We start from the raw sequence: 20,752 nt of genomic DNA, 5'->3' as shown, positions 1-20,752 counted from the left end.
GGTTTGCCTTGCCCTCCTCCAGGGGATCTTCCCCACCCAGGGATCGAACCCGGGTCTCCTGCACTGGCAGGCAGGTTCTTCACCAACTGAGCCGCTAGGAAAGCCCCACACCTTAAAAAAGAAAAAAAAAGAAAAAAAAAAATCTCTTAAAACTGCCTGCCTGCAGGAGGCGCGCCAGAAACAGCTCAGCCCCTTCCCCGCCCTCACTTCCTGGCGCCCCACCCCCCACCCCATCCAGGTTCTCATCTCAAGCCACATCCAACTCACTTCCACCACGGCGAGCACTCCCCTCCTACCCCGGTCATCCTGGCACTGGGCCCGCAGCATGCAGAGTGGTGGTGGGGGGCGCGGAGGTAATGCCCTTCAAAGTCCGGAGGTGACAGGGTCAAGAGTGGACAGCTTTCTTTTTTTTTTTAAATCTATAATATTTACAATATTGCACTTTCCTGCACATCATTGCATGTCACTAGCGGGGATGCTTCGTCAGTTATTACTATTATACCTTAAACCACCGTGCCCCTCTGTCCCGATTGCAAGTCCTTTCCGCATCTGCGCTCTGCAGAGCAGCCAGAGAGCGTCCATTCGAGGGGGAATCGAAAAGACTGGGGGGAAAGTTATCAAGTCGCCTGTTGTGCGGCCCAAGGAATCCTGAATCTGGTGCGCCGGGGCCAGAAGCGGGCAGGACGACAGGGGGCGGTCAGGCCGCCGGCCCTCCCCGGGACGGTCTCAACGTGACACCCTGAGGTCCCCGGTGAGCAGCATCACCTTGGCCGGGCCGTGTCAGGTAGCTTCGTTATTGCTACCTTTCAGGCGAAGGGTAGGGGGACGGTGGGTGCGCGGGCCGGCCCAGGAGGGAGTCCCTGCTTCCGGATGCCCGCGTCCACGCTGAAATCCACACTGGGACTAGGGCGGGGGCGTCCCGTAGCTCCTCCGATGAAACTTTTCCGTCCGTGGCAGTGAAGAAAACCGCGCGCACCCAAACGCTGGCATCTTCAGAGACCAGCCCCAGATCTTTGTTTGTTTGTTTGTTTCCTAGACTGTGAGATCTTGGAAAGGCGCGTGGCGCAGGCCGCATGCACAGGGTGGGAAGTGGCAGCCGCAGGCGAGGTCGCAGGGCAGCTCCACGTGGCCGAGGGTCGTTCCAGGACGCACGGACCGCCCGAAGAGGGGGCCGAGTTGGGGTGGTCCAACCGTCCCCTGCTCGCTCTTCCCGCCCCGCGACGGTCTCCGCGAGGCCCTGGAGGTGCCGTGCGCTCCCCGATGTCCCCGTCCCGAGGCCTGCAGGGGGTGGAGAGGGATCTCCCAGGGCGGCCCCGGGGCGGGGAGTTCGCTGCCCCCTGGCTCCAGGGTGGCCGTGCGGCCCGTCGAGGCGGAGGGTGGGGGGCTGTGCGGGGAGCGGAGGGGTGGAGTGCAGGACGCCGCGGACGGACGGACTGACGGACGGAGGGACGCACGGGGTGGCGGGGCCCGGGGCGCGCGCGGGGCGGCGGGCCGGCGGGTCAGAGCCCCAGGGCCTCCGCGTGCTTGCGCGCCTTCAGCCTGAGGTCGGCGATGCTGGAGTTCTTGCTGTTGCTCTTCGCCGCGGCGGCCACGACGGCGGCGGCCGAGGCCGACTCGGCCAGGGAGGCGATGGGCAGCCCGAAGGGCGGCGGCGGGAACATCAGGTAGGGCGCGTGCGCAGCCAGGTGCGGGTGGAGGTGGGGGTGCGCGTGCGCCACGCCTTCCAGCTGCAGCTGCGCCTGAACCTGGGGTGGGAGATCGCGCTCAGTCAGGACCTGGGGGCGGGGGGCGGGCTCTCCTGCACCGAGGCCCCCCCACCCCCCGAAACCAGGGGACCACCTCCCACTGTCCTCCGGACACCCGGTGTCCGGATGGGAGTCACTGCGTGTTCTGGGGGAGGGGGGGCGCTTTCCTGCCTCGAGGACCCCCCTCCACCCCCCACCCCCTCCACCACCACCAGCGGGCCACTACCCACTCTCCTCTAGACACCCGCTGTCCAGATGGGGGTCGTTGCCTGTTCTGGTTGGGGGGCTTTCCCGCCAGGAGGACCACCCCCCAGACTAGGGGACCACCCCCACACACACCAGGGGACCACCACCCACTGTTCTCTGGACACCTGATGTCTGGATGGGTGTCACTGGCTGTTTTGGAGAGGGAGGCTTTCCCACCGCCAAGGAGCTGGGGGATCTGCATAGATCCCCGGGCCCACCGCAGCATCAAGGTGTCTACAGCTGGTACCCCCTCCTCACCCCACCCTCAGCTGATGGTTTGACGTGCCCCTGGACTCAGGGTCCTGTCTATAGCTCAGGCCTGGCAGCACCCCCCCCCCCACCGCCTCCCCACACACAGCCCCTTCCCACGGGCCAGAGTCTGGGAATCTTCCAAAAGACCGTTTACCGTCTGAGCCACAGCATTTTGTAAAAAATGCAGACCAAAGTTTCAACTTATATGGGCTTCTGTGGTGCCTCAGACGGTAAAGAACCTGCCTGCAGCGCAGGAGACCAGGGTTCGATCCCTGGGTCAGGAGGAGGAAATGACCACCCACTTCCAGAAAGAGCACAGCCAAGTCTCTGAGCTCCCAATGGTCTCACTTCAGAGGGCCCAACGCTGACCCCACGCCTGGGCAGCGGCCCGCGTAGTAGCCAGGGGCCGTTACAGGATTGGCCCAGGGATGCTGGGGGGGCGAGGGGCCCCGGCCTGGAGGTTGGGGGAGGAGTCCGAGTGAGCAGGGTGCCGACCCCTCCCCGGCCCGCAGCCCCGGACTCCCTCCCTGCCTTCAGCCCCGCGGGAGTTCCCAGCCGAAACCACAGTGTCACCCCTAAACGACCCTCCGTGGCGAGACGGCCCCCCACGCTGTCACGCCTAGACAACGCTGCAGGCCAGGTCAGACCCTCAGACCTCGCGGCCCTCAGCACCCACGGGCGCAGAGACAACCCCCAGGCATGTCCTGCTTGCTCCTATGGCCGGATCACCCCCACGCCCGCCCCCCAGCTTGCACGCTCCCACCCCCCACCCCCCTCATGCTGGGCGCCCGCCCCGCCCCGCCCACCGGCATGCACAACCCCCACCCCCATGCTGGGCCGACGCCGCCCCGCCCCGCCCCGCCCCGCCCCCCGGCATGCACAACCCCCACCCCCATGCTGGGCCGACGCCGCCCCGCCACGCCCGTCCAGCAGCGTGCACGCCCCCACCCTCACGACGGGCCCCGCCCCCTCCCGCAGCAGCGAGGGCGCCCCCTCCAGCCCAGCTGCCCCCGCAGGTCCCGCCACGTTGCCCCCGGCCACCCACCCGGGGCTGCTCCAGACCAGGGGCGGTGGGGCGGCCCCTGGGATACCTGGGCCTCCGAGGGCCTCTGTCTGTCCTCCGACAGCCCGGCCGCCCCCCTCCTTGCACAGGACCGCCTGCGCTGCTGCGAGCTGGGCCCGACTCCCCCTTCCGCGCCCCGCCCCCCATCTCTGAGGGTCAGGGGCAAGGATCACTCCCCCTCCGCCCCCTGAGATGCAGAGAGGCCGGGCTGGCTGCAGGGAAAGGGCCTCACGCACGAGTGGGAGTCATACCCCCTCCGTCCCCGAGCAGGCACCCAGCGAGTGGGCGCTTCCTGGGTGGGCAGCATTTTTTAAGTTTTCCCTCTGACTTTCGTAAAAAAAAAAACTGTGTCTGGCTTTCTGTCCTAGTCGTCCCTCAAACAGAACTCTCCGGGTTTTCTTTTTTTTAATAGCGTGATGTTAAGATGCACCAGCGGGTTAACAAGGCTTCCCTCGTGGCTCACTGGTAAAGAACCCGCCTGCAGTGCAGGAGACCCGGGTTCGATTCCTGGCGGGGGAAGATCCCCTGGAAGAGGGCATGGCAACCCACTCCAGTGTTCTTGCCTGGGAAAAGTTCCACAGACAGCGGAGCCTGGCGTGCTGCAGTCCATGGCTTGCAAAGAGTCGGACAGGATTGTGTAACTACGCACACAGCACAGTGGGTTTATAAATCTCGCCCTTGTGAAAAAGTGATTCCCCTTTCTTCCCCGCAGGCGGGTTAGAGGAGGCGGCGGCTCCCCTCGGGGGGGAGAAATAAAAATACAAAACCGAGCTACCTGTTGGAAAGGCATCCTCAGTGCGCCCATGTTCACGTAGGGGGCCACCCTGCAGGCGTCCAAGTGGCTGGCAGTGCCCAGGATCACGCCTGCGAGCGAGCACAGGACAAGTGAACCTTCCTCCCTGCGGCCTCCCCCGCCCCCACCCCATCCTCGGCCCTGCCCCCCAAGCCGTCCCGGCGGCCTCCCCGCCGCCCCACCCCCATCCTCGGGCCTCCCCCTTCCCCCCCCTACCCCCGCACTCACCTTTGTGCATCTGGTTCTCCTGTTTGCGGCATTTGGCTCTCCGGTTCTGGAACCAAACCTGGGGTGAAGCAGACACACGTGCACCCCCATCGTGAGCGCAGGCAAAGCCTGCTTTCCAGACGACGCCAGAGGCTGTGCAAGGCGCTTCCGGTTCCAGGGCCCCCCCCCCAAATAAAAGCTGCCTGTGGGCCCCCTCAAGGCCTCCCTCCCCTGCCCCCGTCTCCCCAGCCCCAGCGCAACTGGGCACCTGGAGCTGCTGACAAGTGTCCTCAGCCAAGAGGGACTACAGCCTTAGCACCCACGGACTGAATGCGAGCAGGGGGTCCTCTCTGCCGTGCTTAGTCGCTCAGTCCTGCCTGACTCTGAGACCCCGTAGACGAGCCTGCCACCCTCCTGTGTCCGTAGCATTCCCCAGGCAAGGACACTGGAGTGGGTTGCCGTGCCCTCCTCCAGGGGCTCTTCCCCACCCAGGCATCGAACCCAGGTCTCCCGCATCGGCAGGCAGGTTCTCTACCATCTGAGCCCCCAGGGAGGCCCAAGAGGGTCCTCGGGTGGCCACGGAGAACCTTCCATCGTTTTGTACCGGCAGTCCCCACTCCAGCCCCATCAGGCCACTGGTCCAACTTGACCTTCCACCCCGACCTTCCACCTCCTGACCAGCCTCCTCCCTAATCAAGCTCCGGGGTCCAGGAACTTCCAAGTCCTCCAAGGCATCCCCCCAACTCCTTGGAAGCCTGGAGGGTCCCAGCTATACATCCCAGAGTCAGGACCGTTCTTCATTCCCAAGGACTGGTGCACACACCGCCCCCCACCGCCCCCCCCACCACGGCGCTGCCACACACACACACAAAATGCAGACGCGGGACTTCAGGTACAGGAAGTGTAACTGGAGGGGCTCAGAATCTCCTGAAAGGGTGTTGAGCCCCAAGCCAATGAGCATCAGAGGCCTGACGACAAGATTGGGGTGTAAGGCCCCACGCCCCACCCCAGTGCCCCGTCCAGTCCTCCCCCACGCTCACGGTCCCCTTTCCACCAAACAGCCGCATGAAGATGGAATCCAGGGCTCCCCCGCCATCTGGGTTCCTCAGCACTCGATGTTTCCTTCCTGACCTTCTCTGAAATGCCCCCTCCAGCCTCTCTCACCCTGTCCCCTCCGTGGTGCTCCAGGATAACTCAGGCCATGCCCCACCTCTGGGGGGAACTCGGGGGCCCTGCGATGCAATGCTCCAAGCCCAGGGCCTGGGGCCGCTCCCGCCTCCCAGCCTGCCCAGGAAACCTCAGCTCCCACGGAGGCTGCAAACAGACTGGACTTCACGACTTTTCCCTCGAAGCCTCTTTGAAGGGCCCGTTTTCCATCCAAGGCTGACCTTTACGACCCGCCTGTTCTAACAGAACTGACCCCCGCCCCAAGCAGGGGAAAGCTCAACCCGCCAGGCCACAGGGAGCCTAGCAAATTTGGATGCCCCGTTGCTCTAAAAAGAATTTCCCAAAACCGTGCCCCCTCTTAAGATGTGTGGAGGTTCACAAATACCGATTGCATTTCCAAAGCCTGCACTCCGATTCCATCCCTACAGGTGAACCACCCCAAATCGCCGCTGCCTTGCCCTCAGCTTGGGACTGGGACCGCTCTCCGTTTCCGACCCTTCCTGCGGTCCGGTACCCGGCCAGCCTCAGCAGGGGATGTGAAAATTCGGAGCCAGATGTGGAAATTCTGCACCACCACCCCACCCCACCCCCCACCACCAAGGGCATTTTTTTCTGAAAACAGAATCCTATTTAAACCTAAGAAAGAAAACTCACTTTCCCTTCAGCACGGGGAAAGAAGAAAAAAAAAATAAGATTACGGAGAATAAAAGTGATGAATTAGCCGCTGCGTTCGGCGATAATAAATCAGTCTTGGGGTGATTCACGATCAATTCCAATTAGTCCTGAATATGCTAAGTAAAGCGCACGACAGTGCTTTAGACAGTTATTTCTTCATTAAGGATCACTCGCTGATTTCTCTCACAAATGCTGTAATCTGATTTCCTTTTGATTTCCATTACAGACAGTGAATAATGACATTTAATTTAGCTCTGCGCCATAAACCCAAAGATATTTGTCGTAATTAAATTACCGCCCGCGCCTCACCGTGGTCTCATAACTTTCGATTATAACCCTGACAGCTGTGTGATATGAGTTTTCCAGCACAACACTAAAAATAAAAGGTTAATAAGGACCAGCTTCCAAAGGGTCTTCAATTTATTTACAGCAAATTTCCACTCTAAATTGAAACACTATCCTCTAACAACACAGGACAGCCTGTACGGAAAAGGATTACCCAACAGTTCAGACTCAGGATTAAAATATACCGCATTTTCGTCTCTTCCTTTCTGAGTCCCCCCTTCCCCCGCCCCCTTTCCTGGCTTCGGCACAGCAGGGTCCGAGTTTTAACTAATTGGTTTTTATGACCACTTTCTGCCTTCTCTTTATTACACGATGCTTTTTCCCCGTGGCCAATCGGAAATTATTTCATTTCTTATATTCCCATGTTTATTTTTATTATTATTTACAATCGTTAAATTTTAATCCAACTCTGGATCAATAGGCCTGTGCCTCACTTTTCCCATTTTCCCACCTCCCACCCCCCTCAACCTTTTTTTTTTTTTTTTTTTTTAGGGCTTTTCTCAAGATCTGTAGCCACCCAAGAAGCAATTTTCTGCCAACTCGGTCTCTCCTGCGAAGGTGCTATTCAGTAATAGACTACTGAAAGAAATAGTGTGGAATTAAATTACAAGTAATTTATTTTTATAGAAACAGTACATCAAGGCCTGGGAGATATTACAGATCCCGGGCAGAAAGGCTGTGAAATGACATAAAAGTTGATGTCCCCTTCAGCAAAAGTTTAATCTTCTCATTAATCCATATAGGGCAGCCCCATCCATCTCGACGGAGAAAAGTGGCCAGGAGTCCCCCCCTCACCGCCTCGCGCCCCTCCTCGCCTCGGCCACAGACGCCGGGACAAATGGGCTCGGGGACGCGGTCCCCAGAGCCAGCCGGCCCGCGGTCCCAGGGATGCGGGCCGCATCACCGCGTCAGGCCACGGCGGATCCTGGACACGCTGGGGGACTGCGGCATGCCCGCCTAAGAAATCCCAGTCACCGCGGCGGCAGGGAGGAAACGGGAAGGACGCAGAATGCAGACCCCTTCCCCCGCGCTCCCCAAATGAAAGCTGTTGTAAAACACTGGCTCTAAAACCCTTTCCGTGTTTTCGTTTCGTGCGTACAATCTTAGCCCAGTCGTGTTTAAAGACGCCGATCCTACAGCTACAAGAAAGCCGTTCTTTCAAAGCCCCGGCTGCACGCGGTCCCCTCCCCCCCGTTGGCTGCATTAATTCCATTTATTTAAATAACCAGTCCCCGGAGCCCAGGGACCGTGACCCTCTTTTCCTTCTCTCGGGCTCTGCTGTCCTGCCCCGAACCGTCAACGCCGACGGAAAAGCCCAGGACGACTGGCAGGGCCGACTGTCGACAGCGCCTGCGGGGTGGCGGTGGGGGGGCGTCTGGAAGGGGGTCTCTACCACCCTGCCCCATCAATAAAGTCGTCCGTTTCACTTCCACGTTTACAACAACCCGAGGTTTAAAAAAAAAAAAAGACAACAAAACCACCGGGAGCGCCCCCTCCCCCGCGCACGTGCGGGCGCACCCCACCCCCCGGCAGCCGGTGGCTCGCCAGATGGGGACATCACCAATTCCATGCGCCCGCGCCGCCGCCCCTGCGCGCCCCCTCCCCGGTCCCCGCCCGGCGCCCCGGCTAATCCGGCTCCGCGCGGGCAGGAGCCTCAGTCACCGAGACGCGGAGGGCGATGCCAGGCAGGGCGCGCGCGAGACCCCGGGGATGCCCCCGAACGCCCAGCTCCAGCCACCGCCCCCAGCCACCCACCCTGTGCGCTCGACCTGGAGGGCGAGCGCGCCAGACACGGAGCGCGAGGCCCCGGGGAGGCCTCCGAACGCCCAGCCCGGCCCCGGGGGGCCGCGCGCTCCCGGAAAGCGCCCCCAAGGCCGGGGCGGCGCGCTCCGGGGGCCGCGAGCCTCACCTGCACGCGCGCCTCCGAGAGCCCGAGGCGCTGGCTGAGCTCCTCGCGCATGAAGGCGTCGGGGTAGTGCGTCTCGTCGAAGAGCCGCTCCAGCTCGTTGAGCTGCTCCAGCGTGAAGTTGGTGCGGCTGCGCCGCTGCTTCAGCTTGGTCTGCCCGTCCTCGTCCTCCGACTTCACGTCGTCGCGCTTGTCCTTGCAGTCGTAGACACCTACGGGCGGGCCGAGGGCACAGCGCTGAGGTCCCCCCGCGACGCGTCCCGGCCCGAGTCCCCCGCGGGCCGCGCAGAGCCCCTCCGCCGGCCTCCGCCTCCCCGGGGCCGGCCCGCCAGGCCTGCGTGCTGGAAACCCCGGCCCCGCGCGCGGCGAACAGGCCGCGCGCCGGGAAGCTTTGGCTCCACGTGGCCGAGCGCTGGGTGCGCCCACGGGGCGCGGGGCCTCGGCGGACAACGCGCCCTGACGCAGAGCTGCGTGGAGCCGATAAAGCAAACTCGCAGGCCAGGCGAGCTCTTTTGTAACGACTCCGATTCCCGGCCCGGCTGGTGTATCTTGGCCTAATCTCCGAATAGTTTCCTCAATTATCCACTTCGCCTCTGTTGACATACTGACAGAAACCAACACACACCCCCTCCTCTGTCTCTCTCTCTCTTTTTTTTTTTGAAAGGGAATGGGGTGTTAAATATTAAGTCAAACACGCATAGGCAGAGACACCCAAGTATGGCGGGGTCCCTGGCGGGGTCCCTGGCGGGAGCTCCGGGAGAGGCCAGGCCTGGCTAGGGGTCCAGGCCAGGCCGAACCCCTGTCCCTCCACCAACCCCAGCAGGACAGGGGCAGCTCCAGCCAGGCCAGAGCCTCCTCCAGGTCGCCACAGAGCTGGGCGATGGGGTGGGGGGACCTCATCTCCCTCTGATCAACAAAGCAAAGAAGGAAAGAAAACTGTCAGTCACTCAGTCGTGTCTGACTTTGCGAGCCCGTGGACTGTAGCCCACCAGGCTCCTCTGTCCATGGGATTCTCCAGGCAAGAATACTGGAGTGGGGTGCCATGCCCTCCTCCAGGGGATCTTTCCCACCCAGGGACCAAATCCGGGTCTCCTGCATTGCAGGTGGATTCTTTACTGTCTGAGCCACCAAGGAAGCGCCCTCCCCCGCCAAAGCCAAAGCCATATCTTAAGGCACACAGGAAGGTGTCTAGGGGTGCCCCCAAGAGCACAGGTTCCTGACTTCCTGTTTTGCCCCTCCGTCTTGGACGCCCCAACAGGAAGCCAGGAGTGCAAACTCTCTTTGGTCCAAAAATTACAGGAGCATCTGTATTTGCTGGGGGTGGGGGCAGTAAGGTCAGGATCAACCAGATTCTAACCCAGACGCCTCTCCTTTCCACCTCCAGGAAATGCAGGCCCACACCAAACTCAGGGATTGAAAATACAAGTTGGCTCCCCAGTCGCAGAGTTGGTGGAAGCCAAAAGACCCTGATGCTGAAAGATTGAAGGTGGGAGGAGAAGGGGACGACAGAGGATGGGATGGTTGGATGGCATCACTGACTCGATGGACATGAGTTTGAGCAAACTCGGGGAGATGGTGATGGACAGGGCGGCCTGGCGCGCTGCAGTCCACGGGGTCACAAAGAGTGACAACATTTTAGCAGCCCTTGTGCTTTTTTTCTTTTTTTTTCTCGGATCATAGGGGCTACGGGGGTGCAGGCAGAAAGGGCTCCCAACGCCCTCATTAGATGTCCCCTCTGGGTCAAGGAGAAGACAGTGCTTTCCGTAAACTCTCTCCAAAGAGTCTGGGCTTTCACAACTTCTGAAAAGAGTCCGGGAGCACTGCAGAAGCCCTCAGCCGTGAGCCCGAAGACTCGCCAAGGGGGAAAGACTCCAATTCTCCGTGGGTCCAGGGGAAAATCAGTGAAACCAGCCTGTCCCCCAGCGGGGGTTCCTAAGATGCTCTCTAGCACTGAAGTCTTGAAACATCTCTCCTCAAGGCTCCTGGGTACTGGGCACCCAATGCCCTCTCACCTCCTGAGACGAATGCCTTTCCAAGGATGCCCTACTTCTCCGCCACGGGGAAAAATATCCTTTCCCAGGGGTAGCCCCGCCTTGACTCTGTCGTGCAGGTGTCTTAAGCCTGAACCCCAGGGCCTTGACCCCAGAATGAGAAGCTGGCCTTGAAGCTCTGCAGAAACCCCAGGCTCAGCGGTTCCGCTCGATCGGGCGCTCAACACCTCCGTGTCTCTCCACACCCCAGGCGTCTCCCACCCCTCCATTCTGCCAATTCGGCCAGGGGGGCTCGGCCCTTCTGAGGGGCCGGGGGAGGGGGGGTCTGCAGAGCCAGACAGGAAAGGAGCAACTGGGATTTTTTTTGCTTCTACTTGTTACAGCCCTGTCTTTCTCTTCCTATTTAAGGTAGAAAATAAAAAGGCTTCGATTGTGCTCTGCCCTCTTTCCAGCTGCTGATTGCCAGGGTTCTGCTGCCCTGATTGTCCAGGGGTGAGCCGAGGTAGGCAGAGGGGGAACTCAGCCTTTAAGGAGGATGGGGGAAGCCCTGAAGGGGCCCGGGAGGTCAGTCGCCAGGCGCTGTAAATTAAAAGTAGGCCCTGACCGGGACTCTGGCCGGCAGACAGCCGCGTCTCCATCAAAGCACACCGTCTTTGTAGGAATTACAAGGCCAGGTGCGTGAGGCCTCGCCAAGGGGTGAGCCCCAGAGGTAAGACGATCCGAACTCAGGCTGCGCGCGGACTCTCACGGGGTCGCGGGCTTATCCGGACTAAGCCTCCGCCAGCCTTCTGCCTCCCCTAAGGTCAAACTTTCCAAAGGCAGTCTGGGCCAGCCTTGAAGCCCCGCGTGCGGGGACTCCCCCAGCGAAGTGTGGGACCCAGGGGCTTCCAGGGGTCGCCAATGCCGACCCCTCTCAACACTGCAAGAGGAAGACACGGGGACCCAGGCCCCATATGGCAAGCTTCTGTTTCCCCTCGCTTTGTCATGAGACATACAGACCTTCGGACGCTTTCAAACGCTCCCTGCTGAGAAATCCAGCCAGTTGTATTCCTGTGATTTATAGCTGCCGGCTGCCCTGCTTGCATGGAAATCCGCCCCTGGTGGGGACCATCTCGCCCCGCTGAGAAAGCCCTTGTAAACAAGCCTCCCCTCCCGGCCGCCTCTGCAGTCAAGGACAGCGCCGAACGCCTCGGAGATTTCAGGAAAAGCCGCAGGATGAAGGTCCTGCAGGAGGGCCCGCTGTGCCCTGCCGGCCGGGGTTTGGGCCGCCGCGCGCGGGAGAGAGGTTCCCGAGCCTCCCCGGGCCCTTCTCCCCCGCGCAAACCCTGGCCACCTGCGGGCACAGGGCTGGTTTTAGTTCCACGGGCCCTGCGGCAGCCAACATCAAGGGAAAGTTCTGCCTAAGAGGGCCCGGGGCTGAGAGGCGAGGGAGGGGGCCGACGCCTGCCGGCCGGCGCGGTCCCCAACGCCGCCCATTTCTAGCGGGGGAAGCGGGCAGGCGACGGGCGCCTGGAGAGAGCTCCGGGGCTCGTCCCAGGGCACACAGACAGCCCGGCAGGCATACGGGCGCGCAGCCGCCAGCCTTACCCTCGACCGGCCTTGGCAAGCCCAAACACCCGGCTCGCGCTCCATCCGGGGAAGGGGCCCGCCGCTGGCACCCAATGCCAGCGCCCCCCGGGGACGCGATGCGCGCGGGCCCCGCGCCGCTGCCCGCCCTCGGGTCCAGGGCCTCCATCCGCCCCTGCCTCCTCGGTTCTCCGGCCGGTTTCTTTCTTACGAAAAGCCTGGCGACGGGTGGCGGCCGGGCCCTTCTGCGTCCGATCCGTGGCGGTCACGTTCAGCTTTTTGGGGGTGAAACGAAGCGCCCACCGCGGCGCCCCCTCCCCGGGGCCTCCGCGTGGCGCAGAGCGAGACGCCGGGCGGCCGGGCTCGGTGGCCACGAGAAGCGCCGCGCCCCGGAGGGGCCCGGAGCCTGCGTCCGGCCCGGCTTACCTTCCGCCGCCCTCCCCGAACCGAACTCTTTCAGTTTGTCCTTGTCGGTGTCCACGTGGTCCTTAAAGAGATGCACCGGGCAGTGGCCGCCGGCCTCCGTTATGTCGTGGAGGTTGGACTCCGAAACCCCCAGCTCCCGCGAGCGCGCCAGTCCGCTCTCCAAAACTTCCCTGTACGTGATGGACTCTTTCTTGCCGCCGCCGCCGCCGCCGCTGCCGCCGCCGCTGCCGTCTTTGCTTTTCTGGTCAAAAGATTTGGATACAAAAGCCGTGAGTTCTTCCATAGCTGCCCGGGGGTGTGGGGGTGGGAACGGGGGGGGGGGCCGCGGGGGTCCGCGGGGCTGGCGAGGAGCCGGGCTGTGGTCCGCACGCCTCCCGCGCGCGGAGAGGACCGTCCGTGTGAAGGCAGGTCCCTCCTGCTGTTATTTATGCCTTTCAATTTGAGATCTCACTATTTATACGCGGCTACCTCTGCGCCCAGCCCCCCACGCTCTCTGACTGCAGCAATTACACCTCTCGGCGCGGCGGCGGGCGCACGCGGAGGCGCTATCTCTCCCCCACCTCCAGTCCGGCAATTGGTTTTCTTTTGATTTCATCACTGTTTGGCGTCTGTGGCACCTTGGTCTGGAGCGGTAAAGATCAAGTTTTTGAAGGGAGAGAGAGAGAGAGAGACGGATATGGAGAGAGAGCGCGCGCGCGCGCAGGGGCGCAAAGAGCCAGCGCCGCGAACAGGTATCCGTCTTCTCTCAATGGCCGGCGGGAAGGAAACTCGAGGAGTTTGGGGATGGTGAGGAACGTCCTCGGCGGCCCAGCACCAGGAGGAGCGCCGCAGCCTCGCGCCTCGAATCTGTTCCCCGCGGGATGCGGCTTCCGGGCGTGGCCGCGCCGAGCCGCCACCGAGGGGATCCCGGGGCGGCGGCGCCGATGCGCCATCCCACGGGGCAGAATTGACTCCCAGCTTGGCGATGCGGTTGGGCACGGCGTGGCTGGACCCGCCGGAGCACCCCCCGGAGAGGGTGTGCGGGCGCGCGCGGCCTGATCGGGGAACAGTTGCAGAACCCCGAAAGCGCGAGGAAGGGCGAACGTGGGTGTCCGAGTCTCCGCGGCGGCGGCAGCGGCTGGGCAGAGCGGCTCGGAGACCTCGGAGGGGCCGGAGACACGGACCCTGCGGCCCTCGGCTGCCTGGGACGCGCGAGTCTAGGCGCGGAGAAGCCGGCGGCTCCCTCTCTGGGAGAACCGGTTCGTACACAGCGGTCCTTGGGGGCGCCGGACCGACGCAGCCTTCTTGTTCGAGCCGTGCGGTCAGCCTGGTGTCTGAGAGATTTATTGGGGGCGGGGGGAGACATCTATTTTCCTTTTTTTTTTTTTTTTTTTTGCTTGTGCCTTGGTTCTGCTGACCTCTCCCGCCTCTCTCGGAACGCTGTAACCTGCTTTAAAAGGATCCCCCTTTTCTCAGCTGCAATTCGAAATGCACTTGGCAACCACGGCAGCGACAGGAGCTATCCGTTCTGCAAAATGCAAAATTCCGTCCGCAAATAAAGTGACTTTTCTGCCCCCTACCCGCTTAAAAATTATTATTATTTTTTGCTTTCTGTCATCTCTCCTGGCGGCCCCTTCCACCTGCCCTTCCCCTCCGCCAGGGAGTTGGGACGAGGGGTCACGGGGGGTGGAAGGCGGGTTGGGGGGGGGAGGTGGTACGGGTTTTGGAGGAGCTCGCTTTGCAGTTTTTCTGAGTCAGTTCCTCATCCTGCGAAGCGCCGGTGAGCCAGGACCCAGGACCCGGGGCGCCCTGGGGGCCCAGGGTTTCCTTCGGTGGGAAAGAAAGTGAAGCCCCAGGGCCAAGGTCGAGTTCGAGAGGGGGGAGATACCTCGATCTGGGGGGTGGGACGCCAGGAAGGCGGGGAAGAGGGGGATGCAGACACGCAGAGCTTCCTTCTCTCTTTCGTCCCGTCCTTTCGAGGCCCTTCCTCCCCGTCGCCCTGCCTCGCGCCCTCAGTCTCTCCCCCGGGTTTCCGTCCGGTCCTCCGCGCCCTCGGTCCACCCTGCAGGGTCGCTGCGCGCGGCCCCAGGTGGGCTCGGCCCCGCGTGCGGCGGACGGAGCTGGGGGGCGGGGAAGACTTGCGGCGAGTCTGGGCGGGAGGGGGCCCCGTGGCCTGCTCCCCCGCGGACTTCAAAAGCGAAAAGGCAAAGAGGCGCTCGCAACTTGACAAACAGGGCTTTGTCACCGCCGCAGCTCTAATCAAAGCGGAGGCGCGCGCCTATCACACAGAAGTACAAATAGCCCGTCATGTATTAAACATGCAGCCGCCTCGCGGGTCTGCGCTGGGTTGGGGGAGACGCCGAAGGCCGCGGCCGGAGCTGGAGGGGGCGCGCGGGGTGGGGGTGCGGGGCGGCCCCAGGAGCTCCGTATCCTGGCCACAGGCGCGTCGCGCGCCCCAGGTCTCCCCCCGCGGTCACTTGGTCCACTGCGGGCGTCTTCCAGGTCTACCCGGTCAGGGGGCCAGGCCCGCCCACCAGGGAACTCGGTATTTGCAAGAAGAGTGGACTGACAGCAGCGGAAGCGGGGTAAAACCGGCCGGGGCCCAAGCTTGAGCCACTTTCTGGAGGCTTCGGAGGGGAGAGTGGCTCTCCCAGGCCTCAGGTGAGGAGGCCGGTTCCCCAGGGACTCCCGGCCTGCGGCCTGCGCCTCTCCTGCTCGACCCTCCCGGCCCCCCGGGGACCCAGCCTCCCCTGGGAGGCACACAGTAGCTGGGTCTTACAGGGCCTGAGTTTCACTTGCAGGGAACAGAGGGTGAGAAGTCCCAAGCCCCCAAACAGGGCCGCCCCTCCATCCCTGGGACCTTGAACCCCACCCAAGAGGAAACTCGCTGGGAGTTAGGGTCAGGTGGCTCCCAGGGGTCTCCTCCAGCTGGTGACCCTGGGTATCCAAAACCTTGAGCCCAAGAGAGAGTTAAAGTCACCCCCTTCCCAATTTTGATTCCCATATTTGGTTCCCAGTCGACACCTGGTTCCGAAATAACCCGTCCTGGGAGGAAGGAAGCCATCCAACCGGCTTCTTCCGTCAGTCCCAAGGCTGTGCCTGTGATAAGATTTTCACAAAATCAGTTTCGCTTGATGAGCAAACCCTCTCAGTTTTCAGGAGTGAGGAGCCAGATGTCCCCTGAACCCCCTGCCCGTCTGTCCCTAGCCAGGGGCGCACACACACACACACACACACACACACACACACACACACACACACACACACGGCTCCTTAACCTTGTCACCTTTCAACCAGAGGTGGCCAAACCCACCCTCAGAGTTATTTTTCATATTTCAGCCTGGGCAACGACTTTTTCGAACACATATTTTTGCTAATTCAAGTCGGTGCCCAAGGCCGCAGGGTGGGTATGGTTTATGAAATGTCACATTTACATTTCCGCCGGGGCAAGGTTCGGGAGCGGAGGGGGGCGGTTTGCCCGGAGCTCAGACCCTCTCGGGCATAAGGGGCTCTTGTTTCCAGTTTCTGCAGACTCTCCACCCCCCCCCCCACCTTCCCCCGGAGAAGAAGGGGCCCGAAAAGAGAGTGCTTTTTAAAAATCTCAACTTGTCTTGGGAAGTTGTGGATGCTTCCAGGTGTCCAGTGCATTCTGCCAGCTTTGAAAGAGGCTTCAGAAAAGTTTGTGGATAGAAACGAAACCATAGCTGCTTTCTTTAAAAAAAAAGAAAAGAAAAGAAAAAGACGCCATGGGTTGGGTTGGGCTGGGGAGAGGTCGGGGATCTGGTTTCTGGGAGAAGACGGAAGTTCCAACGTGGGTTCCACCAGAAGCTGGGAGCACAGCCCGGGGCTCTCCTGGGTTGTGGATCCGAGACCCGCTGCTCAGAAACTGTTCCCCATCCCCCGCCCCCGCTGTGTACACAGCACAAACACAGGTCCCAGGGTCCGACCCCTGCCTTCCGTCCCCCTGGGAAGAGACGCAGACACAGATGCAATTGAACAAAATAACAACGCCAGGGGTACCTTGTGCCGCGGAGGGGGGCAGGGTCTCTGACTAAAGGCAGGAGGACCCGGGTCTTTCTGCAGCCTGGAGACGCCCCCAGGTCTGGGTCGGTCCAGGAGTGCCCACAGACCCAGGCCCCTGCTGGGTAGGTGGGGGAAGTGAACATCCCAAGAAAGGTTCTCAGCCAGCCTGCCACGGGGTCCCCCCCTACAGTTGGCAGGAGCTAAGGGGGGATGGGGGGCTGGCTGGGACGAACCCTCCTCGTCCCAAACCTGAACCATTATATGTGGGCCCTGTTCTTCCAGGTCAGATTTCCTGAATTCTTGAGGACCCTCCCCCCCCCAGCGCAGGCCAGGGACCACACTGGCTTGGTGCAGAGCTGGAACTCTGTACCCCATCACTCACCCCCAGTTACCCCAGTTAGCCAGCCCGCCCAGGCTTCCCCTCTGAACCCAGGCTGAGCTACAAAGCTCAGACACCCTGGTCCCCAGGGGCAGAAACGGCTAGATTCAGCCTCCCGTGTGTGTCCTGGAACCCTTGGAGCAGAGCGGGCAAGGTGCCGGCGGACAGGGGGTGGCCCGGGGTGGGGGGTTTCTGCCCCTTCTCTGTTCTCCCATCACCCGCAGAAAAGAAATGACCCCCAGACTTCTTAGCTGCACTTCCCTGCCTTCATCTGAACTTCAGCGTGAACGTCCAGGCTCCTCCACCCAGCCCCGAGTCCCCGGGATATCTGGGGAAAGAGCCCGTAGACGCAGCTGACCGCCCCCCAACACCCCCACAACCACTGTGGTCCGAGGGACCCAGGGACAGACTTCGGACAGCAGGAGCTGGACGTTGGCCACGTTCGATCTTGGGAAATAATCTGACTTTCCCGATGTGAATTAGGGGGATCTTACTGAACTACAGCTGCCGGTTTCCCTGTATTTGGGAGGCCAACGGGGCGGGGGAAGGTGATGAATATTCAGACGCTTCATATTTGCCTTATCTGAGGCTTCCAGGGCAGAGCTCCGAGTGTTCACGTTCAGCCCAGGGACACGAAGCTCCTGTGACCCAAACCGGTTGACTTGAAATGAAATTTCATGCTGTGAGCTTAAGAGCGGAGTACAAGAAGCCACCGTCTGGGGGTGGGTGGCTTCGACGCCCCCCGGGGAGGGGCAGTGGGAGTCATCCACTCAGTTTGGTCTCCCCAAGGCCCAGCAACTTTCAGACTCATCAGCCACCCTGGGGGTCATCTTCGCTGCCCACAAAACAGGAATTTTCAAGGAATGCCCCTTCCGTTTGGCCCAATTTCTCAGCCCCTAATTCAAAAGACAATTTCTATCAAAAATAATAAGAGTGGAGGTGTTGATGGTTTTCACCTAAGAGTGAGGTTTTTTTTTTTCTTTTTTTCCTTTTTTTTAACAACAGTCGACCCCTCCTTACACATTAACTATTTATAAGTATCGATCAGAGAGGCTTGATTTTACAGAGGTCTTCACACTTTTCTTAGCTGGCTCTCCTTCCTCCCCCCGCCCCTTTCAAATTTAGAAACCGGCTTTTGTATTCTCCAGTAGGCTGTTTATTGATTGACGCAAACATCCGTGTTTCAAACAGGAGGCTAATAGATTTTCATTACAACGGGGCTCTGTTAATCCAGCTCCTGAATGGATAAGATTGATCCTGTCGACAAATTCGACATCTATAATATTAATAAAGGGCAAGAGGGAGCAGGGTGGGTTTCCGGCTCCTATTTGGAGTGTGGGCTGCCTCTAAGCTGCCAAAGATACACATCCCCCAAAATGTATATATACACATATATTTTTTTTCCATCTCATGTTTGCTATAAAGCCCACCTTGGGGCCAGGACATGTTTTAAAATAACCCTCAGTGCAAAAAAAAAAAAAAAAAGGCAATTTTAACAACATATTTTGTAGGAGGAAATGCTGTTTGCTTTTCAGTGGAATTCTCTCTTTTCCTCGCCATGTACTTTGCAAGCATATGGTGGACATTAAAACTCTTTACTTTCAGATTTAATCACAGGCCCGGTCCTCTACGTTTTATTGAAGAAAAACATTATTTTTTCGGGGAGCAAAGCAGTGTACTAGGGAGGGCCTTTTTTTTTTTTTTTCCTTCCAAGAGACCACCGCTAAACAAACAATGAGCGGCTCTCCGTCGCGATGAATACATTAGGCGGTCCCAGGCAAGCGTTTCTGCGGTAATTAATGTTGCACGAAGCCACCTCCGGGCGGGGTGCTGGATTTCGGGTTTCGCTCTGAATTGTGGCCCAGGGCCTCGGCGCGGGCCACGCAAGCCCGTACCTCCTTCCTGCCGGCGCGCCCTCACCCGGGCTGGCTTCTCCGGGTCGCCGAGGGCTCTGCAAACGTCTCGCTCCAGACACCGGCTCAGAAAACTCCGGTCTTTTCTCTCCATCCTCAAAATGCAGAAGGACCCCAGTCCCACACCCACCGCCTGCGAGAACTCTGCTTCGGCCCGAAGGCTGGAAGGAAAAAAAGAGTCTCGCAACCGCCGGGTGAGGCGGGGATGGCCGGTCCAGCCCTTCCCGGGGCGCAGGCGGAGTGTGCAGCGGGCGATGTGCCCGCGGGCCCTGCCTGCCCGGAGCCCGGCTCCGCGGCCGGCGGCGTCCCCAGGGTGCCCGCGAACGTGACGCACCGGTCGGTCCTGTCAGTGCCGGCAGAAAGGGCCTGGAGCGCTCCCCGGACTTCCGGACAACCTCCACAAAGTTTGCAAAGGGGATCAGCAAAGTGCGATTCACACCCGCCCGGGAGGGAAACCAAGAGTGGCCCTGCAGTGGCCCAAACTCGGGGAGGCCGTGGCGGGCGGCTGTGACTTCTTCCTGGCGGCCACCGACTCAGACGATTCTGTCTCTGGAAAAATGAGCCAGCTCACCCTGGCGGCTCAGACGGGAAGAACTCGCCTGCAGCGCTGGAGACCTAGGTTCGATTCCTGGGTGGGGAAGATCTCCCGGAGGAGGGAAAGGCCACCCACTGCAGTATTCTGGCCTGGAGAACCCCATGCACAGAGGAGCCCGGCGGGCTACAGTCCATGGGGTCGCAGAGTGGGACAGGACTGAGTCTGGACAGGATCTGGACTGGCTTCTCCCAGCCCCAGGTTCGCCCGCCCTGTGGGAGTGCGTCTCATTCCTCACCAGGGCCTCAGTGAGGACTGGCTTTGGGCGGCCTGTGCAGGCGACCCCCACACCCCACTAATGAGAAGCTTGTGCTGAGCGCCCAGGGTTTCCTGTTCGCGGTCGGGGAACCTGTCGGCCATCGCGGGGGTGGGGGGAGCAGGTTGGGGGCCAGCGGGGAAGGGACAAGCCAGGAGCGGCAGGGTCGGAGATTCTGGGGCGGGGGGGGGGGGCCCTGCTAATTGCGGAGCAGAGTCACAGGCCGGGGCAGACACGGAGGGGCGGCGGGCGGCCCCCGGACGGGCGGGGAGAGAGACTGCCCGTGGGCCGCGCGCGTCTCCAGCGCAGCTCAGCCTCCTGGCCTGCGGCGAAGCCCGGGGCTAGAGGCCTGAGCGCCCGCTGGCCGCCAGCCCGGAGCCCACCTGGGCGGGGGCTCCTCCACTCCGGCGCTGGCCGCGGGGGAGGGGCCACGGGGTTGGGGAGGTGCCGGGGCCGCGGGCTGGCCGGGTGGAGGCGCGGTCCGGGGGGAAGGAGGGGTCCAGAGAGGGAGCGTGGCCATCGTGTCCGCGATCAGGGTACCCGCGGGCTGGCCCGCTGGGCCGAAAACGCCACGTTGCAGGCCCGGGCACCAGCCGGTCAGCTGGCGGTCCTGGGTGGGCCTGCACCCGGGTCCCTCACCGCCCCCTCCCCCCCGCGGGCGCTTCCCAGCCCGGAAGGGTGTGTGCGGAGCTGGGCTTTCCCCCTGTTGCCGGCAGAGGCCTGCCCTGGGCTGCCTCGTCCCTCCCTCGTTCACTCATCCATTTCTTTCCTTCACTCACTCGCTCACTCATCCCTGCCCGTACTTGTTCATCCGTTCCCTCATTCACTCACTCACTCACTCCCTCATTCATTCACTCATTCATTCATTCACGCGTTCATTCACTTATTCACTCATTATTCACTTATTCACTCATTCATTCATTCACTCATTCGTTCATTCGTTCACTCACTCATTCATTCACTCATTGATCTATTCATTCATTCATTTCACTCACTCACTCACTCATTCCTGCACTTACTTGTTCATCCGTTCCCTCATTCATTCATTCACTCACTCATTCACTCACTCACTCATTCACTCATTCATTCACTTATTCACTCATTAATTCATTCACTCACTCATTCACTAATTCACTACCTCATTCATTCCATCAGTCATTCACTCATTCATTCACTCATTCATTCACCCACTCACTCATTCACTCATTCATTCATTCACTCACTCATT

General features: G+C 61.0%; 1 protein-coding gene across 2 annotated transcripts; it reads right to left on the bottom strand.

Annotated features, from left to right (window-relative positions):
* Positions 1-400: 400 nt before the first annotated feature.
* LOC138431438 (short stature homeobox protein) lies at positions 401-12,665 on the bottom strand. 2 transcript variants are annotated; one of them, XM_069573595.2, is made up of 5 exons: positions 12,383-12,665; positions 8,403-8,611; positions 4,328-4,385; positions 4,082-4,170; positions 401-1,745 (listed from the first exon to the last, which is right to left on the bottom strand). In XM_069573595.2, exons 1-5 carry the CDS (start codon positions 12,663-12,665, stop codon positions 1,500-1,502), a joined length of 885 nt encoding a protein of 294 aa, XP_069429696.1. In that variant the 3' UTR covers positions 401-1,499. The 2 variants fall into 2 exon arrangements, with proteins under 2 accessions (XP_069429696.1, XP_069429695.1); XM_069573594.1 differs by lacking the exon at positions 12,383-12,665 and having other exon boundaries at positions 8,403-9,022.
* Between the last annotated feature and the right edge of the window lie 8,087 nt (positions 12,666-20,752).

The sequence above is a fragment of the Ovis canadensis genome, chromosome Y (assembly GCF_042477335.2).
Source record: "Ovis canadensis isolate MfBH-ARS-UI-01 breed Bighorn chromosome Y, ARS-UI_OviCan_v2, whole genome shotgun sequence".
Taxonomy (NCBI): Eukaryota; Metazoa; Chordata; class Mammalia; order Artiodactyla; family Bovidae; genus Ovis; species Ovis canadensis.
Note: the sequence above shows the minus strand (reverse complement) of the source record. Positions and strands in the feature narration are given on the sequence as shown.

What these genes read in the sequence shown, in the direction of transcription:
- LOC138431438 (XM_069573594.1), bottom strand. Translation starts at nt 9,002, where the DNA reads ATGTCAACAGAGGCGAAGTGGATAATTGAGGAAACTATTCGGAGATTA. An exon ending in GGAGAACCAGATGCACAAAG is followed by an intron (nt 4,171 to 4,327) that starts GTGAGTGCGGGG and finishes GCTCGCTCGCAG; the next exon opens with GCGTGATCCTGGGCACTGCC. An exon ending in TGAGGATGCCTTTCCAACAG is followed by an intron (nt 1,746 to 4,081) that starts GTAGCTCGGTTT and finishes CTCCCACCCCAG; the next exon opens with GTTCAGGCGCAGCTGCAGCT.